Raw genomic sequence first — 20,099 nt, 5'->3', positions numbered from 1 at the left:
CATAATGCAAAATCAGCTGAGAGCACAGCTTATTAGCGGCACTCATAACAGGGCCACTTCAGTTTGTGTTGTGACTGCGACAGCGAATGAATGGCTTGTGGGTGCCTGTGCGTGTGTGTTAGTGTATGTCACAGCCATCTGGTCACAGTACCTCATGCAAGAAAGAGAGATATGGCCGAATAACGACTCCCCACACCCACCTCCTCGTGTTACTGTGCCTCCCCGGTGCAGCTCTGCAGTTTGAGATGAAAGTTGGAAAATGAGGATCAGGGTATAGAAACAGAGGAAGGTGTGCGTGTCAGTCTCTGCAGCTGCCGGCTCCCTGTGTCAGACCTCTGGGAGGTGATTGCGGCGGTTGCGGCTCTTCCTCCGGTCCAGCAGGGGCTTCAGTTTGGCCAGGTCCCCCCTGAGAGGTCCAGGCGGCTGAGGCTGCTGCTGCTGCTGCCTCTGCTGGAGGTTCTGGAGCTCCTTCCTCTCTTTGCAGTACTGTTGCACAGCCAGGCTCTCTGCTGGACTGAAGGCTGCCAATAGGACCTTAGGGTGCAACGAGCTGGCCCACGCCCACGGCGACTGCTGTTTGTCTGTCAGCACGCTCACCATGGCCTCGCTCAGCACACGCAGGCGGATCTTGGCGACGGTGCGTTTGAAGCTGTTCTCGGTGGTCAGGCAGTAGTAGAGGCCCTGGTCGGACAGCTGGGCGGAGCGGATGAGGAGGCCGTGCTCGGTGGAGAGGACACGGTCGCTCAGCTTCACCTGTGGTTGGCACAATTAGGTTGTCATGACCCCATCCAGACAAAATCTATCCATACAGTCCAGACAGGTGACGAATCAAAGGAGTAAATACTGAATGCAGATTAAAGGGGGTCACTTGATGGTTTGAAGATGGTTTGAAGTCACCAGACTCCAGTATAATTACACTTGATTTAGATTTTTCCTTCAATTTGTCACTCGCAGAATCATGTTATATCACACATTGTCGAGAAGTGAAAGACCTTTAGTTTCACACTTAAGAACAGGAATTCTTCTACTGTACAATGACTCAAGAGAGCTCAACAAAACCCTGAAACAATCTAGATTACAGATGATCAAAATGCTTGAAAAAACCCATGATGGACAATTTCATTACTCTTTATTTGGCTTCTCTTGTAGCTTACAATTACATATGCTTAACATGAAATTTTGCTGCTGAAAATTTGTGTTGAAACATTTAAAATAGTTGAAATACTTCAAAAGAAGTTGAAGTTTAAATGTCGCTAAAATAAAATGACTGAAAAACGTTGAAATGGCAGTCAAAGCGGAAGAACCGAAAGAAGTTTGTCATCATCAATTTAAGATAACCATGAGACTGAAGTGATGCTTACACCCCAAACGCAACACACTTTAAAATGAGCCAGGTCTCACTCTGGATAAGGCTCCAACGATAACACACCATAAAACTGAAGTGATTTCTTTTAAAAGGCCAACTTCTATTCTCATGTGGAAATGGCTATAAAACGGTCATTACTCTAGTCTGCTCCACTAAATCCATAAAAGATGTGTCTTCATCAAGCAGGCGCTCTCTTACCCAGCTTTATTTAATCTGCCACAGCTTTTCAAAGGGTTAAAGGGCTGTCAAATATTTGTAAAATCTCAGAATCCAGCCATTAGTCAAGGTCTACATCCCGTTTGATCTGTATCACTGCTCATTATTGATGCTTCTCGGCCAGTAAGTGTCATTCCTCAGGCAAAAAACAAGTTCTGATCAAGCATGTGAGCTCATTTGATTGTTATGACATGTTTAATGTTTGATGTATTATTTAACTATATGACCGAAGCACCAGGATCCCTATAAATCAGAAAAGGGACATTTCATCAGTTATATCTCAAAGCGATGTTCACTGTGTCCTTGGCTCCACTTCAACTTGTTATCTATGAGCAATGGGTGGGCTGTAATGTTGACCTTTGACCTCTCTAAATGCCAGACTGACCTCTTTCCTCCTGTCATTGTCCCTCTGAATCAGCCAGCGAATAGACGCCTGGGGAGACTTGGGAAGACACTCCAGGAAGGTGGTGTTGTTTTTCACGCCGTATTGCGTCATCTCCACTGCATTTCTGTAGGCTGTCACACACACACACACACACACACACACACATCAGACGTCACTTGCTGACAGACACAAACTCCACAGATGGACTCAAATCTGTCTGAAGTCCCAACAGTGAGAGGGAAATGTTGACACAAAGCTCAGTCTGACACCTGCAGCACAACCAAACTCCACCCACACTTCTTCGGTTTCTACAGACTAACAAAATAACCTTCAATGCATCAGATCAACTCGGTTTCGTCTCATTTACCGTGTCGTTTTTTTTGTGGCAGCTAAATGGTTTATCACTTAGCTGGATGTATGACAGGGCTCTGACTAATTAGTGGTAATGGCCATATGGTTGGTTCCCCAAGCTCGTGTTAATTTAGAGATGTAAACTGTTCACGGAGATGGAACACTCAGGGGAGCAAATCTTCTCCTCTCATTAAACTGCACCCTACCAGTCGAACTTTCATGAAGGATGATGTGCAGTACCTGGACTCACAGACAAGCGAAAACACCCCTGGACAGGCACATGAATGCACAAAAACATATAGTAGTTGCAGCTACAGCTTCAGCGTACACAACTACAAGTTAATCGTTTTGTCATCAAATGTGTACTTATTTAAATTCAATTTCATTACAGTAAATTTGTCAATATTTATGTGAATGTAAATCTGTTGTGGAGATGAGAAATGTCCTTTTACAAATACATATCTTGGGTAAATATTTAAAATGAGCTGAAAACACAACATTAACATATCATCACCATACACATGTTAGAGCTAACATGTTAGCAACATTAGCATTCATTTGGAGTTGTGTCTCTGTCCACCTGACACATGTAAGTTGAGTATTTACTCTTGTTTGAATGGTAATGTGTGGCTTTCGCTACCAGCTAGCTGGCAGCTAGCCAGCTACTTGCTCATTTTGGCTGCTGTGTGGTGCTGGGCAGGTAACGTACTGTGGGTTTATCAGAGCTTTTTCAGCTGAAAACAACTTCCTGCTGTTGTGAGGTTGACGAGAGTATCGTAAAATCTAAACAATTAGCTAAAAGAATCAGTGAAAATTCACTGTGGGTTTGTCCCCACGAGCCTTTCACGTTGTACAGTCATTTGATCCTTTAATTAATGTAAAAAATATTGAATAGTGCCGTTTAATTTACCTTTTAGATTGAATCCCCTGCACTGAGTGAGTGGGTTTCCATGAATAATGTCCTGCCTTCTGCTTCTCCTAGAAAAAGAATAAAATAGCAATGAGTATAAATATACAAAAGCTAAATACAGAAAAAATACGCAATCATAACAACCTTCCTCCTCACATGTTCATCTCATATTCAAACTGTGGAAGGAGTCCGTCAGTGCCAAAACAATATGAGGAAAATGTGACTGTTGTTCCACTCAGTGGTGCACACTCATATATAACAGCTTGAGGAAAAGAGCATGTAAACAGCTGACACATTTCAGACACATTTTCCGCAGGAAGACAGGGGCTGTGCTTTTTGTTCTGTGACCAAACTAAACTTGACCTGCGTCTGACTGGAATGTCAAGAGACAGGCAGCTGGTTCTTAAGGAGACCAGAGAGGTATCGGCTTGGAGGCGAGGTGTCGCTCATACCTCCTTGTCTGTGTTATGTCTAGACGGAGGGAGGGAAACAACAAAAGCAGAATCAGCGACAGGGCTTACATTGAAGGGTGTACTGAAGGATTCCAGTCATGTGGTCTTTTCGCCCTCACAAGTTGAGCAGCTCTTTTCTATTCTTGTTTAACATATTGTGTACGTCAACTCATATTCAAAGTGACTGGGCGTGGCACATTGATTGATTTCATATTTGTTGTATTGCTGATGAACACTACCTTGATCCTCTTGGCGAATTGAGCAAAATTGAACGCAAGTGAACAGAAATACTGTATACTGTTCAAAAATCTGCACTATGCTAATGTTTATTTAACACTTGGGAAAGTTTTGAATAGCTGGCTCCATGAATGGGCTCCCTAATCAACACCTGTCAGCACTTATTAACACTGAGAAATTTGTTTTGGGGCTTAAAAGCTCTTGCATAGTTTTTTTTTCTTCACTGCCAAGGGAACAATCCTTGGTGGACATTAAATACTTTGAATGAAATTTAAAGATACTGAAAAACCGCAGTTATGAACCCTAAAACTGTAAACCTTTGTGTACCTTTTGCCGGTGGGATAGAAGCGGGAGCAGCTGAGTCCGTCCCAGGCGCAGTAGGGGTCTCTGGCAAGGCAGCAGTCAGCGCAAGCCGAGCCGTAAGCGTGACAACGGTGCAGGGAGACCTGCGAGACCCCGAACTCCGAGCTGACGTACAGCTGTTGCTGCAAAGAAAACAGTTCAAATGTCAGCCGCCCTGTTTGTCTTAATAAGTGGCCGGCTGACAGGAAAATGAGGCAGAGCGCCGAAACAATTATGGCTTATTATTTCCTTTCCTTTTGGAGGCTTATTATGCTCGGGGGATTTCTGTTTCGTGCATTACATAGTAGCCGCAGACAATGAATAACATATTAAAACAATAACACTGCACTTAATATGCGAGGAAAGCAAAGTTGGAGGGACACTTACTTTTTTTGAGGATATTCTTAAGTTCGTAACAGGAGCTTGATTCTGAAAAATAGCACACACAAGAACCAAGTTCAGAGCTTTTAGACTGTTAATGGTTATTTCTATCAACATTTTAAAGGAATATTTAAGAACAATTTGGGGAAATATGATTATTAGCTTCCTTGCCAAGAGTTCGATGATTAGATCAATACCACTCTCATGTCCCTATGGTAATAATAAAGCTACCACCAGTAGTTGGTTAGCTTAGCTTAGCACAAAGACTGGAAATCAGCTAGTTTAGCTCTGCTCAAAGTTAACAAAATCACATTAAACAAACACATTATTTCTTATTTATCCTGCCAAAACCCTAAGTTGTGGTTTTATGGGGGGGGGTTATGTAAACTATGCTACACAAAATGTATAGTATATAAAATATAGAATAATGTTTCCCAAAATGTCCCTTTAAAAAAGATCTTATTTTCTTAGGTAATAGTCACAGAGAAGGTTGCCATCTAGGATCAGCTTCTCGCCAGATGTCTTTAACTTCCTAGAATAAATATATTCAATCTTTTGAGAGTAAATCTCGTCTGACTGCTGTAGTCCAGTGGAAGATCAAAGGAGCTGTGGCCTTTACGTCTGAAGACAGGTTGATCACACTTTTAGAGATCTGAGCTTCGATAAAACAGCACACGTGGAGGTTCACTCGGGGCAACCACCAGACTCTTGCACTATGTAAGCATGTTTCCCATCACTCTACGCTGCACTACACTGAAGAACATCCATCTCCTGAATGCCACCCCGCCTTTGTGTGTCTGCCCCTGGCCTTTGTGTTGAGGCCAAGCACGCCCTCCTCCTCCTCCATCTCCTCCTCCTCCTCCTCCTCCTCCCTGCCTTTGATTTTGGGAAAAGAAAAGGGATGAAAGTGAGAGTGGAGTAAAAAAACAGACAGCTGACCTTAAACACTTCCAGCTCCTCCAGGATCAGATCTTCATGCAGGGAATGATTGCTGGGCAGCACAATCACCTTCTGTACCGTACCTTTGTCTGGAGGCAGAAAGCAGACGTGTCACACACACACACACATTTAACAACCGTGTGAAACAGATATAGCTACAAACACTCAACAAAGATCGTGTGTGTGCCGTCAGTGAGACTAGAATATGACTGTGAAGAAAATAAACTCCAAGTCCTGTTTTCCTTTGCCCATGTTTGCTTTTGAATTAGGCACGATAGCCATGGCCAGTTTCCATAACAAAACCAACTGTGGCAGGAGTGGGAATGGAAGCTCTTAAGCCCGCACAGGGGAGGACAAGGGCCACAAAAAGGGCAAAATGCAACGCTACCAACGTCAGTTAAGGCTGTTTTGTCCTGGGAGAGAGCAGGGAGGAGCAAGGAGTTACAGTAACAGCTCCTGGAAATGCACTCCCTCATACTCATCCTTCACACAAAGCAGCATTTCTGGCTCAGATATGGTTAGACAGACACTGGCTTTTCTTCAAGAATCCAGGCAGGAGAAACAGAACGGAGAGGCTGCCTGATAAACACAAGCAGCTGCGAGCGAGAGTCCCAGAGCGGCTCGCTGAGCGCAAACATGTGCATAATTATGTACGCGCACACATTTTTCTGTTTAACCACCATGTTATAAACATAGAAACAACATATACAGGTATATATTCTACACTAGAGCTCTCTGGAGCAACATTTAATCTCATAATCAGTCTTTAAATCTTTGTGACAATATCAAGATTGATTTTTGATTTTTGAACAAACCCACCCACCACCTGCCGGTTCTGTCACCTGATTTAGCCAAATTAAACCATAAATGGTCAAAGTCCTCTTCTAAAAGGACTTTGTCTTGTCACTTTGTCTATGACCTATCTGCAACATAATTTATGCTACATGCTGTGTCATACTGTTATGTCTGTGTTGGGTTAGCCTAACTTGCTGTGTGTAATCTCTGTTATCTGTTTATATGAATATCAGCTGTGGCAATGGGACTCAGCAATCATTTACTTATGAAGCACCTCACTGACGACTCATATGAGAGAGGGTTGGTGGTTCTAACTGACCTGCCTGGTTACAGGATGAGCCAATATTAGCTTATAACAGATGTATTTACTGTATATTAGCTGATAAGTAACACAAAGTTGTTGTAAGAAAACTGCAAAGATATGTTTGAAAAGTATATTTTTCAATTGTTAAATGTGAAAAAAATGAATATTAGCCAATATATAATTATCAGATTCTTTACGCTTTCAAATATTTATATAATTATCATAATGCTGGTGCAAAAATGCAGGCGGTGGCCTCAGTAAGGTTATAGTCACTTGCGTGTTAAAAAGTGAAATGATCTCGATACTAAAAGGAGTATCTCTGTTTCTGCAGTTTGATTTTTTTTAGAAAATCAAGTCAAACTGCATGAAAAAAGTTTTTCTGCAGTGCTTGTAACCTATTTAGATAGCCAACATCCACATCTCCTTAGCTTAGTGCACATGTGTTTTCTGGTGACTTGTGGAAAGACGAAGTCAAAAAATCCACCAGTTCAGTAAAATCACAGCATTTTAGCATGGACTTAGCATACAGCACAAAAAATAATATGGCTGCTGTTGTGGCAATAAGAAATGATCTCTTCATAAAACTGATGGGCTTAAAAAAAACCCTCAAAGTTGGCTGTACTTTGCTAGAATCTGCAGGATCTACATTCATACCTGTGCCCAGGAAGAGCACTTGGTAGTTGCCGTCGGCAGCCATGACCTGGTCCACGGCCACTGATGTGTATTTGTAGTCAGCGTTGGTCCGAACCACCAGAGGTCTCCTCCCCACTGGGTAGATGGGGTTGAACATGACTGGATGATTACGTACAAAGGTCACCACGTCGTCTGGGAACTCCTTTGTTGTCTGGATGTCAGGTGTGAAGGCTCCTCCGGGACACTGGAGAAACAAAAGGAAGTGAGTGTATTGTGTCAAAAGAACGTCATTCTCATATCTTAACCAACAGCCTATAGATTATAAAAGCTATAGAATTCTACTGAGAGTCCCATTATTGACAAAACACAGTACAATCACAGTATTTCTTTATGTGGGATAGTTTATATGTGGTAGTTATTAAGATAATAGACAACAACATGTAAAGTTTGTTGATAATTGATCTGAACATATGAGAGTTAAATATGGAGTCCCACATGGGTCCATATTGGGGCCTTTGTTTCTTTTATGTATCTATTTGTTTCATACATCAGTTTGTGAATGTCAACTATATTACAATTTATTATGTTTGCAGATGGCAAAAACTGCTTCCCTTGTCTTTTGGAAATGTTATAGAATTTACTGACAGTCTTGTAAATTAAATGATTTTATGTAATGATATTTTCTGCAAATATAATGGTCTCTGTAATTTATAAACGGATTATCCAGACACCATGATGGCATTGAATGTATCAGAAAGCATGACAAACTTGGTTTCTCGTGTATTATATAAAGACAATAGTGTCCATAGTGCATTGCAGTTTTGGGCAAATCAAAATATATGTTAGATTATAAGGCACTTTAAAATTCACTGTTTAATACTCAGTGTGAAGACCAAAAAATGTTACTGAAACATTAAGTGTAATTAAAACAGATTATTGCCTAAATAAATGTGTAGAGTCTAACTACTGTGGAATTCAGACATTTTTCAGTTCAATAAATTGTATAGAGAAGGAATACTTGGGTGAGTAATATGCATGTTCAGCTGCTGATTGTGTACAAATGTTTTTTAGCTGCGTCGTCATTCCTTTTATAGGCAATGGTTGTTAAATCATTGATGTTGCTTATTCATTTTTTAAGAAAGAGGCTTGTAATACAAGATTTTTCTTCTCCCAACTCATTTTCTGGCTGAGATGTGTAAGGAGCTAAGGTTAAGGTGAATATTTAATGAGAATTTTAATTTCAGAATCATGCACTGAAATAACCAATAAATGAATGAATGAATGACCGAGAAATGAACTCACAGTTCCAGGCCTTGGATAAGGGATGCGCCCCTGGAAGGCCACCCACTGGAAGTTGGGCCCCTCTCTGTGAGCGAAGGGCCCGTTGAAGACGGTGAGGATGTCGGCCATGTTGTACACACACACTGCGGAGCCTTTAAACACGGAGCTGAGGAAATGAGATGCATAATTTAATGAAACACAACAGTGGGAACCTACTACACACACAACCTCCAAACCCACCCAACTAAAATATTCTGCAGTTGGATGTGCGAGTCATGCAGTCTGGGTGGAACCGCTGCCACTCTCCAGTGGGGACGGCTCACCTATTCCCCCGTCATTGATCTGATGTGGTTTGGCTCAGTCATTTAAAAACATGCCGCTTAACACATAAAAGAGGCTTTGTTGAAAAAGGGGAACAGAAGTATATCGTGCGAAGTGGAGACGGAGGAAGAAACATAGGAACAAGATAGGAATAACATTGAGCTAAGAGACCTCAAGGACCTCACTGTTTGGTTTGGCTGTGTTCTTTAAGCCAGGATACACTACTGTAGCCTTTCTATGATCCTCAGGTAACAAGCGGATCAAGGGCCTGTGGCAGTGTCACCCTGGGTTAACCAGACAAACTCAATTAAAGATCAGAACACTTGGATCAAGTGACCATTCCTTTAAACCTCCAAATGTGTCTTGCAACCCTGCTGACTGGGACTTTCAGCTGAATGAGAGCAGTTTAATCGGTTTATTCAGTGTGGTTTTCTTCAATTACCACAGAGGTTTAGCCAGTAGGTGGTAAACTGTTCTTTCCTTCATTTCTCATGTCAAAGATCATGATGTTTAAGTTATCTTAATCAGTAGAAATTGTAAGATGTGCTCACATTTTCATCTGAAGCTATAATAAACCATTTAAAAACCCATTGGATCATCTCAAATACTTCTTGTTGCAAACGTGAAAACAGGGCTGTTTTTTTTCTTGGCTCAGGAAAAGTTGACGTTTTGGACATACACGATTTTCACATTACATTTACAAACTATTATAAAAGTTAGCAGGCACAAGGGCTGTAATGCATAAAGTATCTAAAACTCAGTTAAAAACAACACAAAATGAGCGCCTGGTGGTCCAGTGGTTTAAGATGCATAACTTTGACGCTCCCAGTCCGTCTTTGACTCGGATCACCACCCTCCTATTTCCCAAATTTGGTCAAAAGTGACCACTTTGGTAGAGTGTAAAGAGTGTACATAAAACACTAAATGTGAGGAAATGGTACTCAGTTAATAGTCAGTTTTTATGTTTATCTTTCTGCGTATGTGTCTGTATTCACTGAATGTTCACATTTGGGTTCTAAGTTACAATGAAAAGTGATCATATTCCCTCTTTTCTCTGAAATCTGACGAACAAGGCTCTGGTTTCACCTGAAAAATGCAATAATTTCTCTCTGTACTGAAAAATCCTGCTGTATACTATTACTCCGAGCTTGTGGAACACATCCAACAATGCGTATCATGTAATACATATCCTGCATCAATGCCTACTATAAATAATGCACTGCTGCTTGCGATCAGAAGGAAAGAACATCAAAAGGAAGGCCATATGGTGAAGCCACCAGTACGCTGTAATTGATAGTTCATCCACTGACTAAGCTGTTCTGCAACATGACACATGACGTCTCTATGTAACAAGCCCTTTGACAGGCACATCCCCTCCCCGCTGATATCCAGTCAGTGATTAACATAACCACTGAGGCCTGCAGGAATGTTACAGTTGGCTTCGTCGCCGTCGGCCTTACCTTGTGGACGTGAAGACTCCAAACACCAACAGGCCCTTGGGGTGATCGGTTTCCAGCAAAAACATACTTTCTGTAAGGGAAAACACACATATATATGCACACGTGGACAAATGCACATGTGGAATACCTTCAATGAATTCCCTATATCCCATATCACCTCATCCTGCAGGTGAGATTGCCAAAAAGTGAGGAATGCATGAATTAATAACTGCACATGTTGACAGATGGACTGGTCTGATGAGCTAAATGGAAAAGTTTTAATACTGCGAGCTGATGTTTGTAGTTTTCAAAGTTGAGGCTAAGAAAAGGCTGAAATAATATGATCATAAACTAATAAGAGGTAACCAAAAACAACAGAACAATTGTTATGAAAATTGATAAACGGCTGCAACCATAATCCAGACCAAACAAAGGAAGGTCCATGGATTGTTTATGGAGAAAGCAATCGCTGGAAACCTTGGAACAAAAATAGTGAGCTTTCGGGAATTAGGATGGTCCCTGGCAACATATTTTCGACAATACAAAGTTTGTTTTAAACTTGTTTCATGGATCATGAAAATAAAATGGAGCTTGGAAGTCACTTAACAAATAACGGAAATATATAACACAACACTAGTGTTCCAGTTCCTTGATTTTACTCACCCAGTTCGTCAAAGTGAGTTTCGGTGCCGTCTTCCTCCAGAACTGAACACACCATCCTGGCCTTAAGGAAGGTGGTCCATTTGTTCACCAGACTCCGCTGTCCTCCAATGTCACTCTGCAGACCAAAAAAAGTGCACATAGCAACTCGAAAACCACAAAACATACACTGCTGATTTATTCAGGCACAGACACTCAGACAACGCACTCACTGGACACACTCTGGCCACCATGGTGTGGATATTTTTAGTATTTCCACTGTTATCCGTTAGCCTCTCGCGGAAGAAGAAATACAATTTGGCGTCATTGGGGTCTGTTCCGTCTGGTATCAGATGGGCGTCAATGAAGATTGGCTCTGAGTGAAAGAAAGGAATACATGGAGATAATTTTCTGTAATAAATACAAGAAAAAACATCTTATTTGTATAAATGAATACAGTCAGAAAATTTAGAGACTGTCTGTGTGTGCTCACCACTAAGCCACTTGGAGTTGTGCTGGTCTGTCCGCACTGCATTCCTCTTGGTCAGGCTCCTGAAGATGGCAGCATCTGTCCCCATGAAGTCAATGTACATGCCTGAGAACAGCTCCTGGTCTAGAGGGATGAACACACACACACAACAAATCAACAATATGCTCACATATGCTGTAGAGCCTAAAAAGAAAAAGAAGAAATCTATAGTTCTTCTAGAAACCAAGACAGTTAAGACAAAATGGATAAAATACACCAACATGTTAAGTTGTTCTATGACTGGGTTTACAGTCTGTGTGTGTCCTGCTGCTAATAAGAGGCTTTGTGCTCTCCACAGCCGCTTCATGCTCTTTATCATTCCTTTACTCTCACTTCATCATCCATCAGTTCCAGACCATGTGTTTTGCAGGATGTGGGGCAAATCAGGGGAGGATTATGGGTATGTGGCCCGCATCCAAGCAGGCTTGCTAAGGAGCGAGTGTCGACAGCACTCAGACGGCCACAGAAGGGCCAAAACACGAAGATGGGGACATGAAGTGCAGATTTTACCGAGCTCAGACACTGCTTCTGATTGTCCTCCGAGGCTCGGAGCGCCCGCGACTCTGCTTTGCCTTTGACCTCGACTCTATTTGGCAGAGCACCGTCCTCCCTACCCCTTAAAGTTATTCCACCCTCCTCTCTGGCTCTCACCCTGGGCATCTCTGAAGGCGCTCACTAGCTGGCAAAGCTGCTGCTGACACGGTCATGCTCAGGTGTCAGAAAGCAGAGCTGAGGGTGCAATGTGTCGCCTTTAGCCGTGTCAACCGCAACCCCACACCCCTCGACCAATCAGAGATCAAAGGAAAGAGAAAGGGGGAGAGGGTGACCTGAAGGAGGTGCTGCACTGGTGGTCTGTGTTTAATGTGTGTTAAAAATGAGCTGAAATTGGAATTCTCCTCACTTTCTGTGCAAAGAAATTTAAACTATAATGATGCTGCAGGTATTGTGTATATTTATCAAAATAGTAGAAAACTGCTTTTTTATTTTATATTTATATAATCAGTGTCTAAGCTTCAATCCTCTGTGTCTGCGTTTCCCATTGCAAGGAGACGAGCTCTCTTTTGAACTTTTGTGTTGCGCTACCGACTGGGACACGTAATAACTCTCTATATATAAATGTTGATACAAGACGTTATTTCCCCTTTTCCCCTCGGAGGCACCTACTGAGCATGACGGAGACTGTATTCACTTGAGGGTTGAAGGAGCACCTCCCTTTTCCAGATTCGGTCCTCGAGTCAATGTGAAATACTTGTTCCTGTAACAGAGAATTTGGAGACAGCTTTATAAGATAAGTTATTTCGTCTAGCGGCCTCTACCACAATAAAACTGCATGTATGAGTTGACCAAATGTGCCAGAAGGTAGCCCTGCACACATATCCCTCCCTTTAGGTTTTAAGGAAGTACAGAAACGGTCCTGACCTGGTCTACCTTAACTGGCCCATGTGGGACAATAAAAAGAAAATTCCATTTGGGAGGAGAGGAGGAATTTCCCTGCTAATGTGTTGGATAGCCATCTCTCCGTCTCAGGTGGAAAGGCTGCCAAGTTTCATCCAGACTGGTGGCAGACTGGACGGTTCAAGCGCCTCCTTACAGTAACCTGGGTAAATTATAGAGCTTCCTGCCTCATCTTATTTAGATCTGGCCCATGGTGGTGATGCAACTTCCTTGAATTGGATGAGAATGACGGGAGTCAGCCAAGGAGCATTTATCCAGGAAAATGTGTTTGTTTGCCAAGAGTTTCTGGAGGTGGACTGAATCCATCTGGTGTTTTGACCTCTACACTGCAAAAAACGTCAATTTTAACAACCTAATTTGATGTTTTAACGAATCATTAAAGCCCCCATCCACTCAAAAATTATTTTTTATTGTAAGCTCATTTGTTGACGTTCACCATAAAGAAATACGTACGACACTTAAAGGCTGTTTTCCTTAAATCTCAGTTGAAGATGTGTACGCTGTGACACATCACACATATTTTGGAAGCCAATCGCAATCAAATATGCAACTTATACAAGTGTAATGTGGAAACTTGAAACCCCCTGTGTGCACACACTTAAAGTTTTAGTGAGGAAGGAGACTTCTTGCAGGCAGTTTAACTTTTTAAACAAACCATATTTGCATATTCATAGTTTCAATATCACACAAATCAGAGCATTTTTATACGCCTTAAAACATGTCTGGAGGGGATCTTTAAAATAATATTTTTCTTTCACACAAGTGTTCGCTCTGATAAACGTTTCTGGCAAGTGTAAGTGTAACTCTGAAAACAAGTGGAGTTATCACACCCTATAAAGATTTAAAGACTGAATAAAAGACTAATATATTGCAGTGTATAATTCACTATGAATCTGAGACACAAAACACTGACACATGCAAATAGCCTGTCTGTTGCAACCATCCTATCAGGTTTCAAAACAACATAATAGTCCGGGGCACGTTCTCAGGGCAAAGGTCCACACTGAGCCTGCCGTCAACTTCCCGCTACGGCAGCTTGTTATACTTAACAGATCCCTTTTCTCGAGACACTGACATGTTTGAGCTCAGAAGTTGCAAACAGAGCAGTCTGCCTTTCAAACAAAAACCCCAAATGACAAAAGGCACCGCGGTGCAGAAAGAGCCTGGTCGGGAGCCCTGTCGCTCTGCTTATTAGTGTCTGGCAGCGCTCGGCAGTCTGTGGCTAAATGTTGTTCACTCAGTGAGCACTTTTCTCCTGGAGGGCTTCCCTGCTCTCACTTACAGAGCTGTGTGGCCAGAGATGAGAGCGGATCGCCCAGAAACCGGCCCTCCAACCCAGACACTAGACCTCCATTTTCTCCCTCTTATCCTGAGTATCTCCTCTCATGTGGCATCAAATTGAGTACATGACAACTTTGCTCATATAAATTTTTTTTTACCACATGGTGATGGTTGTAAAATTCTTAATATGCAATATGCTGTTGTTAGAAACAATCGCTATCTGATGCTGCACATGACTTTCATTTCAGGAAAAGATAAACTGTGATGAGATTATTGTCATGTCGTATGTGCTGGTTGTCATCCACTTTATATATTTCCACTTCTCGGTGACTCTGAATCACGTTGATGTTGTACTCCTTCCAGTAAAGAGTGGTGTAAAGAAATTGTACTTCATATTATAGTGGCTGTCAATCAAAAACACGTTATATTTTGTTTTGAACCTCCAAATATTTATAGAAAATCTGATTTATCAAAAAAGAAATCTCATCCACATCCCTTGAGGCCTTTTTGTGATTACTTAATCACTTTCACAGATAATGATTTTAGTTTACGTGCTCTGGGTGGCAGTATTCCCACTACTTTGATTTTATGGTGCTTTTAGGGGCAACATTAACACTAAAAGTGTTTTTAGGGAGTAACAAAGAGAAAGGGAGGTATAAATAATAAAGAGATATAAGCACATTTATCACGTTAACTCAATTAAGTTAATGTAATTAGGTTTATTTTTGAAATAGCCGCAGGGGAACCACTGCATATTCTTCTTTTGCTCATTATTTTTAGCTTTACAAAATGTTCATCACCAAACCCCCTTCACATTTTTTCAATTTTAATAATACACATCAAGTATAAATACATACAATTTAGGATTAGAGGTACTAGATGTTCTTATTGTTCCACTTTTGATATCATGTTAGTGGTGTAGTATCATTCAGCAGCCTGCAGTGTATCCTGAAGTATTTTAATGGACAACCAGAGTGAATAATGTACCAAACACATGGACCGTTTTGGTCTCCATCTTCTCAGTTACGGTAATGGCTGTGTTCACCACCAGGCCAGTGTCCCCAAAACATCGTTTATACCGACAAGAGTTTGTATATTTAGTGAAGCGTATCTGTCATCGTGTTCCCACCTCTGGTCTGCGGCCCCTGTTGAGGTACACACAGACGGGACTGTACGCTCCGCTGCCACACATGAACAGATGAGTTCTGTTATAAGGCTGCACCACCCGGATGAAGTTCCCACAGCCGTGCTGGAAAATACAGATAAACAAAGAGAGACACATAAAAAGTTCAGTAGGTTAGAAACAATAAAAAAAGGTCACTGTGATTCATTCCAGTGAAATGTTAAAGTTACAGTTAATTGTTATGAAGAAGGTTTTGTAAGAAGACTTTAAAGCAACACTATGTAATTTATGAGAGATTAAATAACACATTGTTCCTATTACTTGAAAAGTTGAATTCATAGGCAACTCAACGCATCATTGATCAATTCAATACACTCAGGAGTTTTGCTGCTACAGCCTTAGTTGGTCTGGTAGCGTTATTTTTTCCCCCTGCCTCCTTTCCGTCAAGTCCCGCCCCTACTCTGCCTCTGATTGGCTAACCCTAACCCTAACCTTAACCTTAAGGTTAGCTAACTTCAGATAAATATTGTCGTGTAACGCACATTAGTGAAATGCTAACTTTATGACTCTTCTTCACTTGTGGTACTTTTAAAATGAACATTTTAGCATTTAGCATTCATTCAACTTTTACTTGTAGCCACAGTGGCCAGTGTTCAGCTAACATTACATTGTACATTTTTAAATAAATAAAATAACAATATGAATAGCAGTTGGCAGGACTCCTCCAATCCATTATAGCACTGTCAAAAAATAATGAATGTTTCCATATTTGTTTAATCCCCGCTATGACACGATGCACTGAAACGGACATAACAGGGGATAGTGTCTATTTCCTGGTATACAGCCAAGGTGAACAGAACTTGTTTATCTCTCCTCAAGTATCCTATTCCATATGAGGGAGTAATTCAAACTTATCTCACTTGCTATGAACGGTTATACAATCACATGCTGCACAATCAAACAACCCCACAGCTCACTGGTCTGGTATTAAGGCCAGTGGAAAAAGAGTGTCAGTGGTATATGTGATATATCTAGGTAAGGCAGATTACTGATCTCCTTCCATCCATCTCTGCTTTCACTTCCCCAAACCCAAACGGCAGCAGCAGGGGTGCTGGACTTTGTGGCTAATTAAGCCTGAGCTTGCAGAAAAACCAGTGGAGAAAGGAAGAGGTAGCGGCAAGAAGTGGGGAGGAGAGGAACTCGTATCCAGGGAGCCGTCAGGAACTTGGCCATGACTGCAGGAATGGCAGCTGCTGCAGCTCACGGTCGGTGCACAGCTCCACTGAGAGCTATCGACGAAAAACAACTGAACCTTCTCCGTCACACACCCATCTCTGTTATTTATCTTCCTCCTCTTTATCTCTGTGTCTCTCTGGCTTTCTCCTCACTTTTATCACCCATTCGTCTCATCACAACCCACCAGGTCTGGGGACTGCACCCATATCTGATTTCACAGAGTCACAAACTGTTTCACTTTCCTCTCTCGCGTTTCCTATCCACGCACACGCAGCCTTCGTGACTATGCCAGATAAAAGGCATCCAGCCTCAAGTTCAAGTGGTGATCGCATTGAGTTTAAAGTGGAGGCTTTTGAGAGAGCAGCAAACAGACTTAATCAACCTAGTTGGTCTATATTTCTCCTTCGATGCCATCCTCCGGCGCAAACAATGTGCGGTCGCTCTCTGGAGCCCCCGCTTGACCACAGATCCTATCGGAGAAGAGGAATTTAATATATACAGATGGGGAGGGTAACCATAGCAGAGGGATGGGGGGCTCTGATTCAAATGAAGAAGCCCATAAGAATGGAGAGCGGCATTATGGAAGAGAGAAAATGAAATAAACTGCAGTAAAAAAGAAACAGAGAGTTGGAAAAAGTGGGAAAAAAAACAGAAAGACAGAGAAAGAGACAAGAGACAAGAGAAACTGAAATTTTTAGAAGAGAAACTGGCAGAACTGCAAGTAAAAAAAAAAGGGATGACAGAAGCGAGAAGGAGCCATTGAGTGGCTCCACACAGAGATGGCTCACCCAAATATTTGTGGGAGCCTGTCTGCAGCGGGCAGGCTGTGACTCAAGCACAAATCACTCAGTGACTGGAAACAGCTTCTTCTCTATTTCTGCAACAGCATGTTGTACAAAACCCTGGCTCTATTACCCCAGCTGCTGTGAGCGGATGGAGAGATGGTGGAGAATGTAGGACAAACGCGCAGCGCTGGTCGTAGCGTGATGCTTTTTATGGTAACTAGTACTGTTACTTTGAAAGTGAGGGTTTCAATTTATGTCGGAGGTTTCCTCTTTAAACTCTTCTCTATTCCCTGTACTCTGCACTGCAGTGTCTATAGGCAACTGTGCATGTATCCCAGAACAAGCCAATTAGAAGAAGACAGGCGGGGGAGGAACAGTCTTCTGAGTCCTACTGTATGTCTTCATTAAATCTTGTTGCAGCTAACAAGTGCAGCTCAGAATCAGGCCGAGTTATGAAATCTCTGCGTCAATGAGCTGTGTCCCATTTGCGAGCTTTGATTCTAGTTTATTTTTCTACATTGCACCATGGCCCTCCATCCTCCCACGCTTCACTCTCGTCCTAAAAAACTCTGCCGATGCCAGGAGGACTCCGGGCCGGTCGGTGACCCTGCAGACATCTGCTGCCTGCTGCACATGTGGACCTGACACAAGCTCACAGATGGGAGAGGGAAATCCCAGGAGGCGGCACGCACAGTTCCGCAATAGACCAACTTGGAGGAACGGATCTGGGAACAGCTGAGAAAACCTTCAGTTTAGATTTCGACCATCATGGCAGAAATGCATGAAGACTAGTTGGGTATACTGGTTTTCTAATCTGTCGGTTTCTTATGTAATCCATTAGGTTAGCTACCATTAGCCACCTCATTATTAGCTACTAGTTATGGGGTCCACAATAGTATTGGTGTAAGGGACACTGTGTACACGCCATTGGTGTGTCGCAGGTAGATGTTCCAGTCCAGGTGAATGATGAAGAAATGACTTTCCACAGATTCTTCCAGCAACTTTGCCAAGGACTTTATTCCAGTTTCAGCAGAATATGTGCGATGAACATGTGTAGTTTTATAGTTTCATGAATGCATACACACGAACAAAAGAGTCATCACCCAGTCGGAAGTCAGTTTCCCACTGTGGATCCGACTGGACCGATGCAGACTGTACAGACCAGGTGCAAGATGGTTTAGTCCATTATTGCAACTGCTAGGGGTAAAGTGGAATAGTTCAAGTCATGGGAGAAACAGGATGCTTTATAAAACTGGGACATTAGTGATCTTTCATAAAACATAAACAAGACGAACTTTTACACATATGAGGAAAATATAGAAAGGCTAAAACCTGCAGTAGAAGGTGTGTTTATCATACTTATTTACCAAAAATGTGGTGTTAAAGATGGAACACAAGTGATCCATTGAACTTTGAATCGTGAACATGTTGAAATGTCAATATATTTACTGTTGGCTCAGTAACTATTAGCAGCTTATGAGCTGATATGAGTATTCATGTCTGTATCTTTACTTACTTATTATCTGTATTATTTATTATCATTTATTGTTTGAACTCTCATTGGCCCAAAGAAATCCAAGATGAGGGTTTTTAAGAAGTTGAGTTCTTACCGTAGGGTCCTTTCCTGCCATTTGGCATTCCTCTATTTTGCTTGTAGACGCCGGCCAAAACACCTGGTGGGAAAAACAGCGCAGCATTTGAATAAGTTACAAGTTGGGAAGTGAGCCCAGGAAACCAGCAACAGATTGAGAGAGACATAAGATATGCATATGCCCATGTTGAGGTTTGATCACATCCTGTTTACACGGGCAGAAATCAAAGGGAGAATTTGTGGAAAACGAACAAAACAAATGTTCTAAAAGTTTCAGTTTGGATAGAAGTGTCAGTGTCAGTGATTACAGCCAGCTACCGTCTGCTTTCAAACCCGGGAGAGGTGCTTAAAGGTCTAGCTCGATGAATATATCAAGCAATTTGCTTGGGAAAAATGAATGCGGTGCAGCACTCCCTTGGGGAACCTAAATGCTTTCCCATCTGTTTATGCACTTCATGCCTGTCAATTACGCTGAAGATAACTCCTTCACTGCATGCCGAATCAGTTATCAGAGAGCTCCAGCCTTTTTATGCCTCTTTTGAATAACCCTAAAATTGCTCTGATCGTGGCAAATGTATGGCAATTTGCATATCGTTGCACAGATTAGAATAATACCATTGCAGCGGTTTTATGATGTGCCTGACACACTGTTAAATTTAACAAACATTTTATTTTCTGAGAGAGAGAGATGGCAGCATTGCATTAGAACAAAATGTTAATCTGACCCTAATAATAAGCATGCTGACCTTAAGCGTGCCATGGGTGATGTTGTTGATATCCATGGAGAGGACATGGTCTTTGCAGCCCACATACATCCTGTCCTGGTCTTCGTCCATCTGCAGGATCCTGTAGTCCATGGCCTTATCTGATATACTGTAGTGTTCAAAGGACTGGGAGGCCTGCAGGTCTGAGAGGCACACAGAGAGAAAAAAGGCAAAGGAAAACATACAAATAAGCTTGTTTCCACACTGAGATGAGAGACGTTTACTCCTACTTCTACTAAATTAAACTCAAGAGAAACAGCTGCGTACAAGCCCACATTAGTCTCTTGCTGATCAAAACGAGAGATCTCCAAATTATGCATGAGCCCACAAGTTTTGAGAGAGAA

The 20,099-nt window shown here is 42.0% G+C and overlaps 1 protein-coding gene across 1 annotated transcript; it reads right to left on the bottom strand.

Moving 5' to 3' along the window:
* Positions 1-327: 327 nt before the first annotated feature.
* sema3c (sema domain, immunoglobulin domain (Ig), short basic domain, secreted, (semaphorin) 3C) lies at positions 328-19,842 on the bottom strand. Its single transcript, XM_070929120.1, has 16 exons — positions 19,738-19,842; positions 19,011-19,073; positions 15,386-15,505; positions 12,685-12,775; positions 11,485-11,604; positions 11,225-11,367; positions 11,016-11,130; positions 10,374-10,443; positions 8,614-8,758; positions 7,333-7,555; positions 5,580-5,668; positions 4,647-4,688; positions 4,245-4,402; positions 3,229-3,296; positions 1,968-2,098; positions 328-753 (listed from the first exon to the last, which is right to left on the bottom strand). The coding sequence occupies exons 1-16, from the start codon at positions 19,825-19,827 to the stop codon at positions 328-330; spliced, it is 2,094 nt and encodes a 697-aa protein (XP_070785221.1). The 5' UTR covers positions 19,828-19,842.
* Between the last annotated feature and the right edge of the window lie 257 nt (positions 19,843-20,099).

This window comes from Enoplosus armatus, chromosome 22 (genome assembly GCF_043641665.1).
Source record: "Enoplosus armatus isolate fEnoArm2 chromosome 22, fEnoArm2.hap1, whole genome shotgun sequence".
Lineage (NCBI taxonomy): Eukaryota > Metazoa > Chordata > Actinopteri > Centrarchiformes > Enoplosidae > Enoplosus > Enoplosus armatus.
Note: the sequence above shows the minus strand (reverse complement) of the source record. Positions and strands in the feature narration are given on the sequence as shown.

What these genes read in the sequence shown, in the direction of transcription:
- sema3c (XM_070929120.1), bottom strand. Translation starts at nt 19,827, where the DNA reads ATGGACGAAGACCAGGACAGGATGTATGTGGGCTGCAAAGACCATGTC. An exon ending in TGGCAGGAAAGGACCCTACG is followed by an intron (nt 15,506 to 19,010) that starts GTAAGAACTCAA and finishes TGTATTTTCCAG; the next exon opens with CACGGCTGTGGGAACTTCAT. An exon ending in GGAGTCTTCACGTCCACAAG is followed by an intron (nt 8,759 to 10,373) that starts GTAAGGCCGACG and finishes TCATTTCCTCAG; the next exon opens with CTCCGTGTTTAAAGGCTCCG.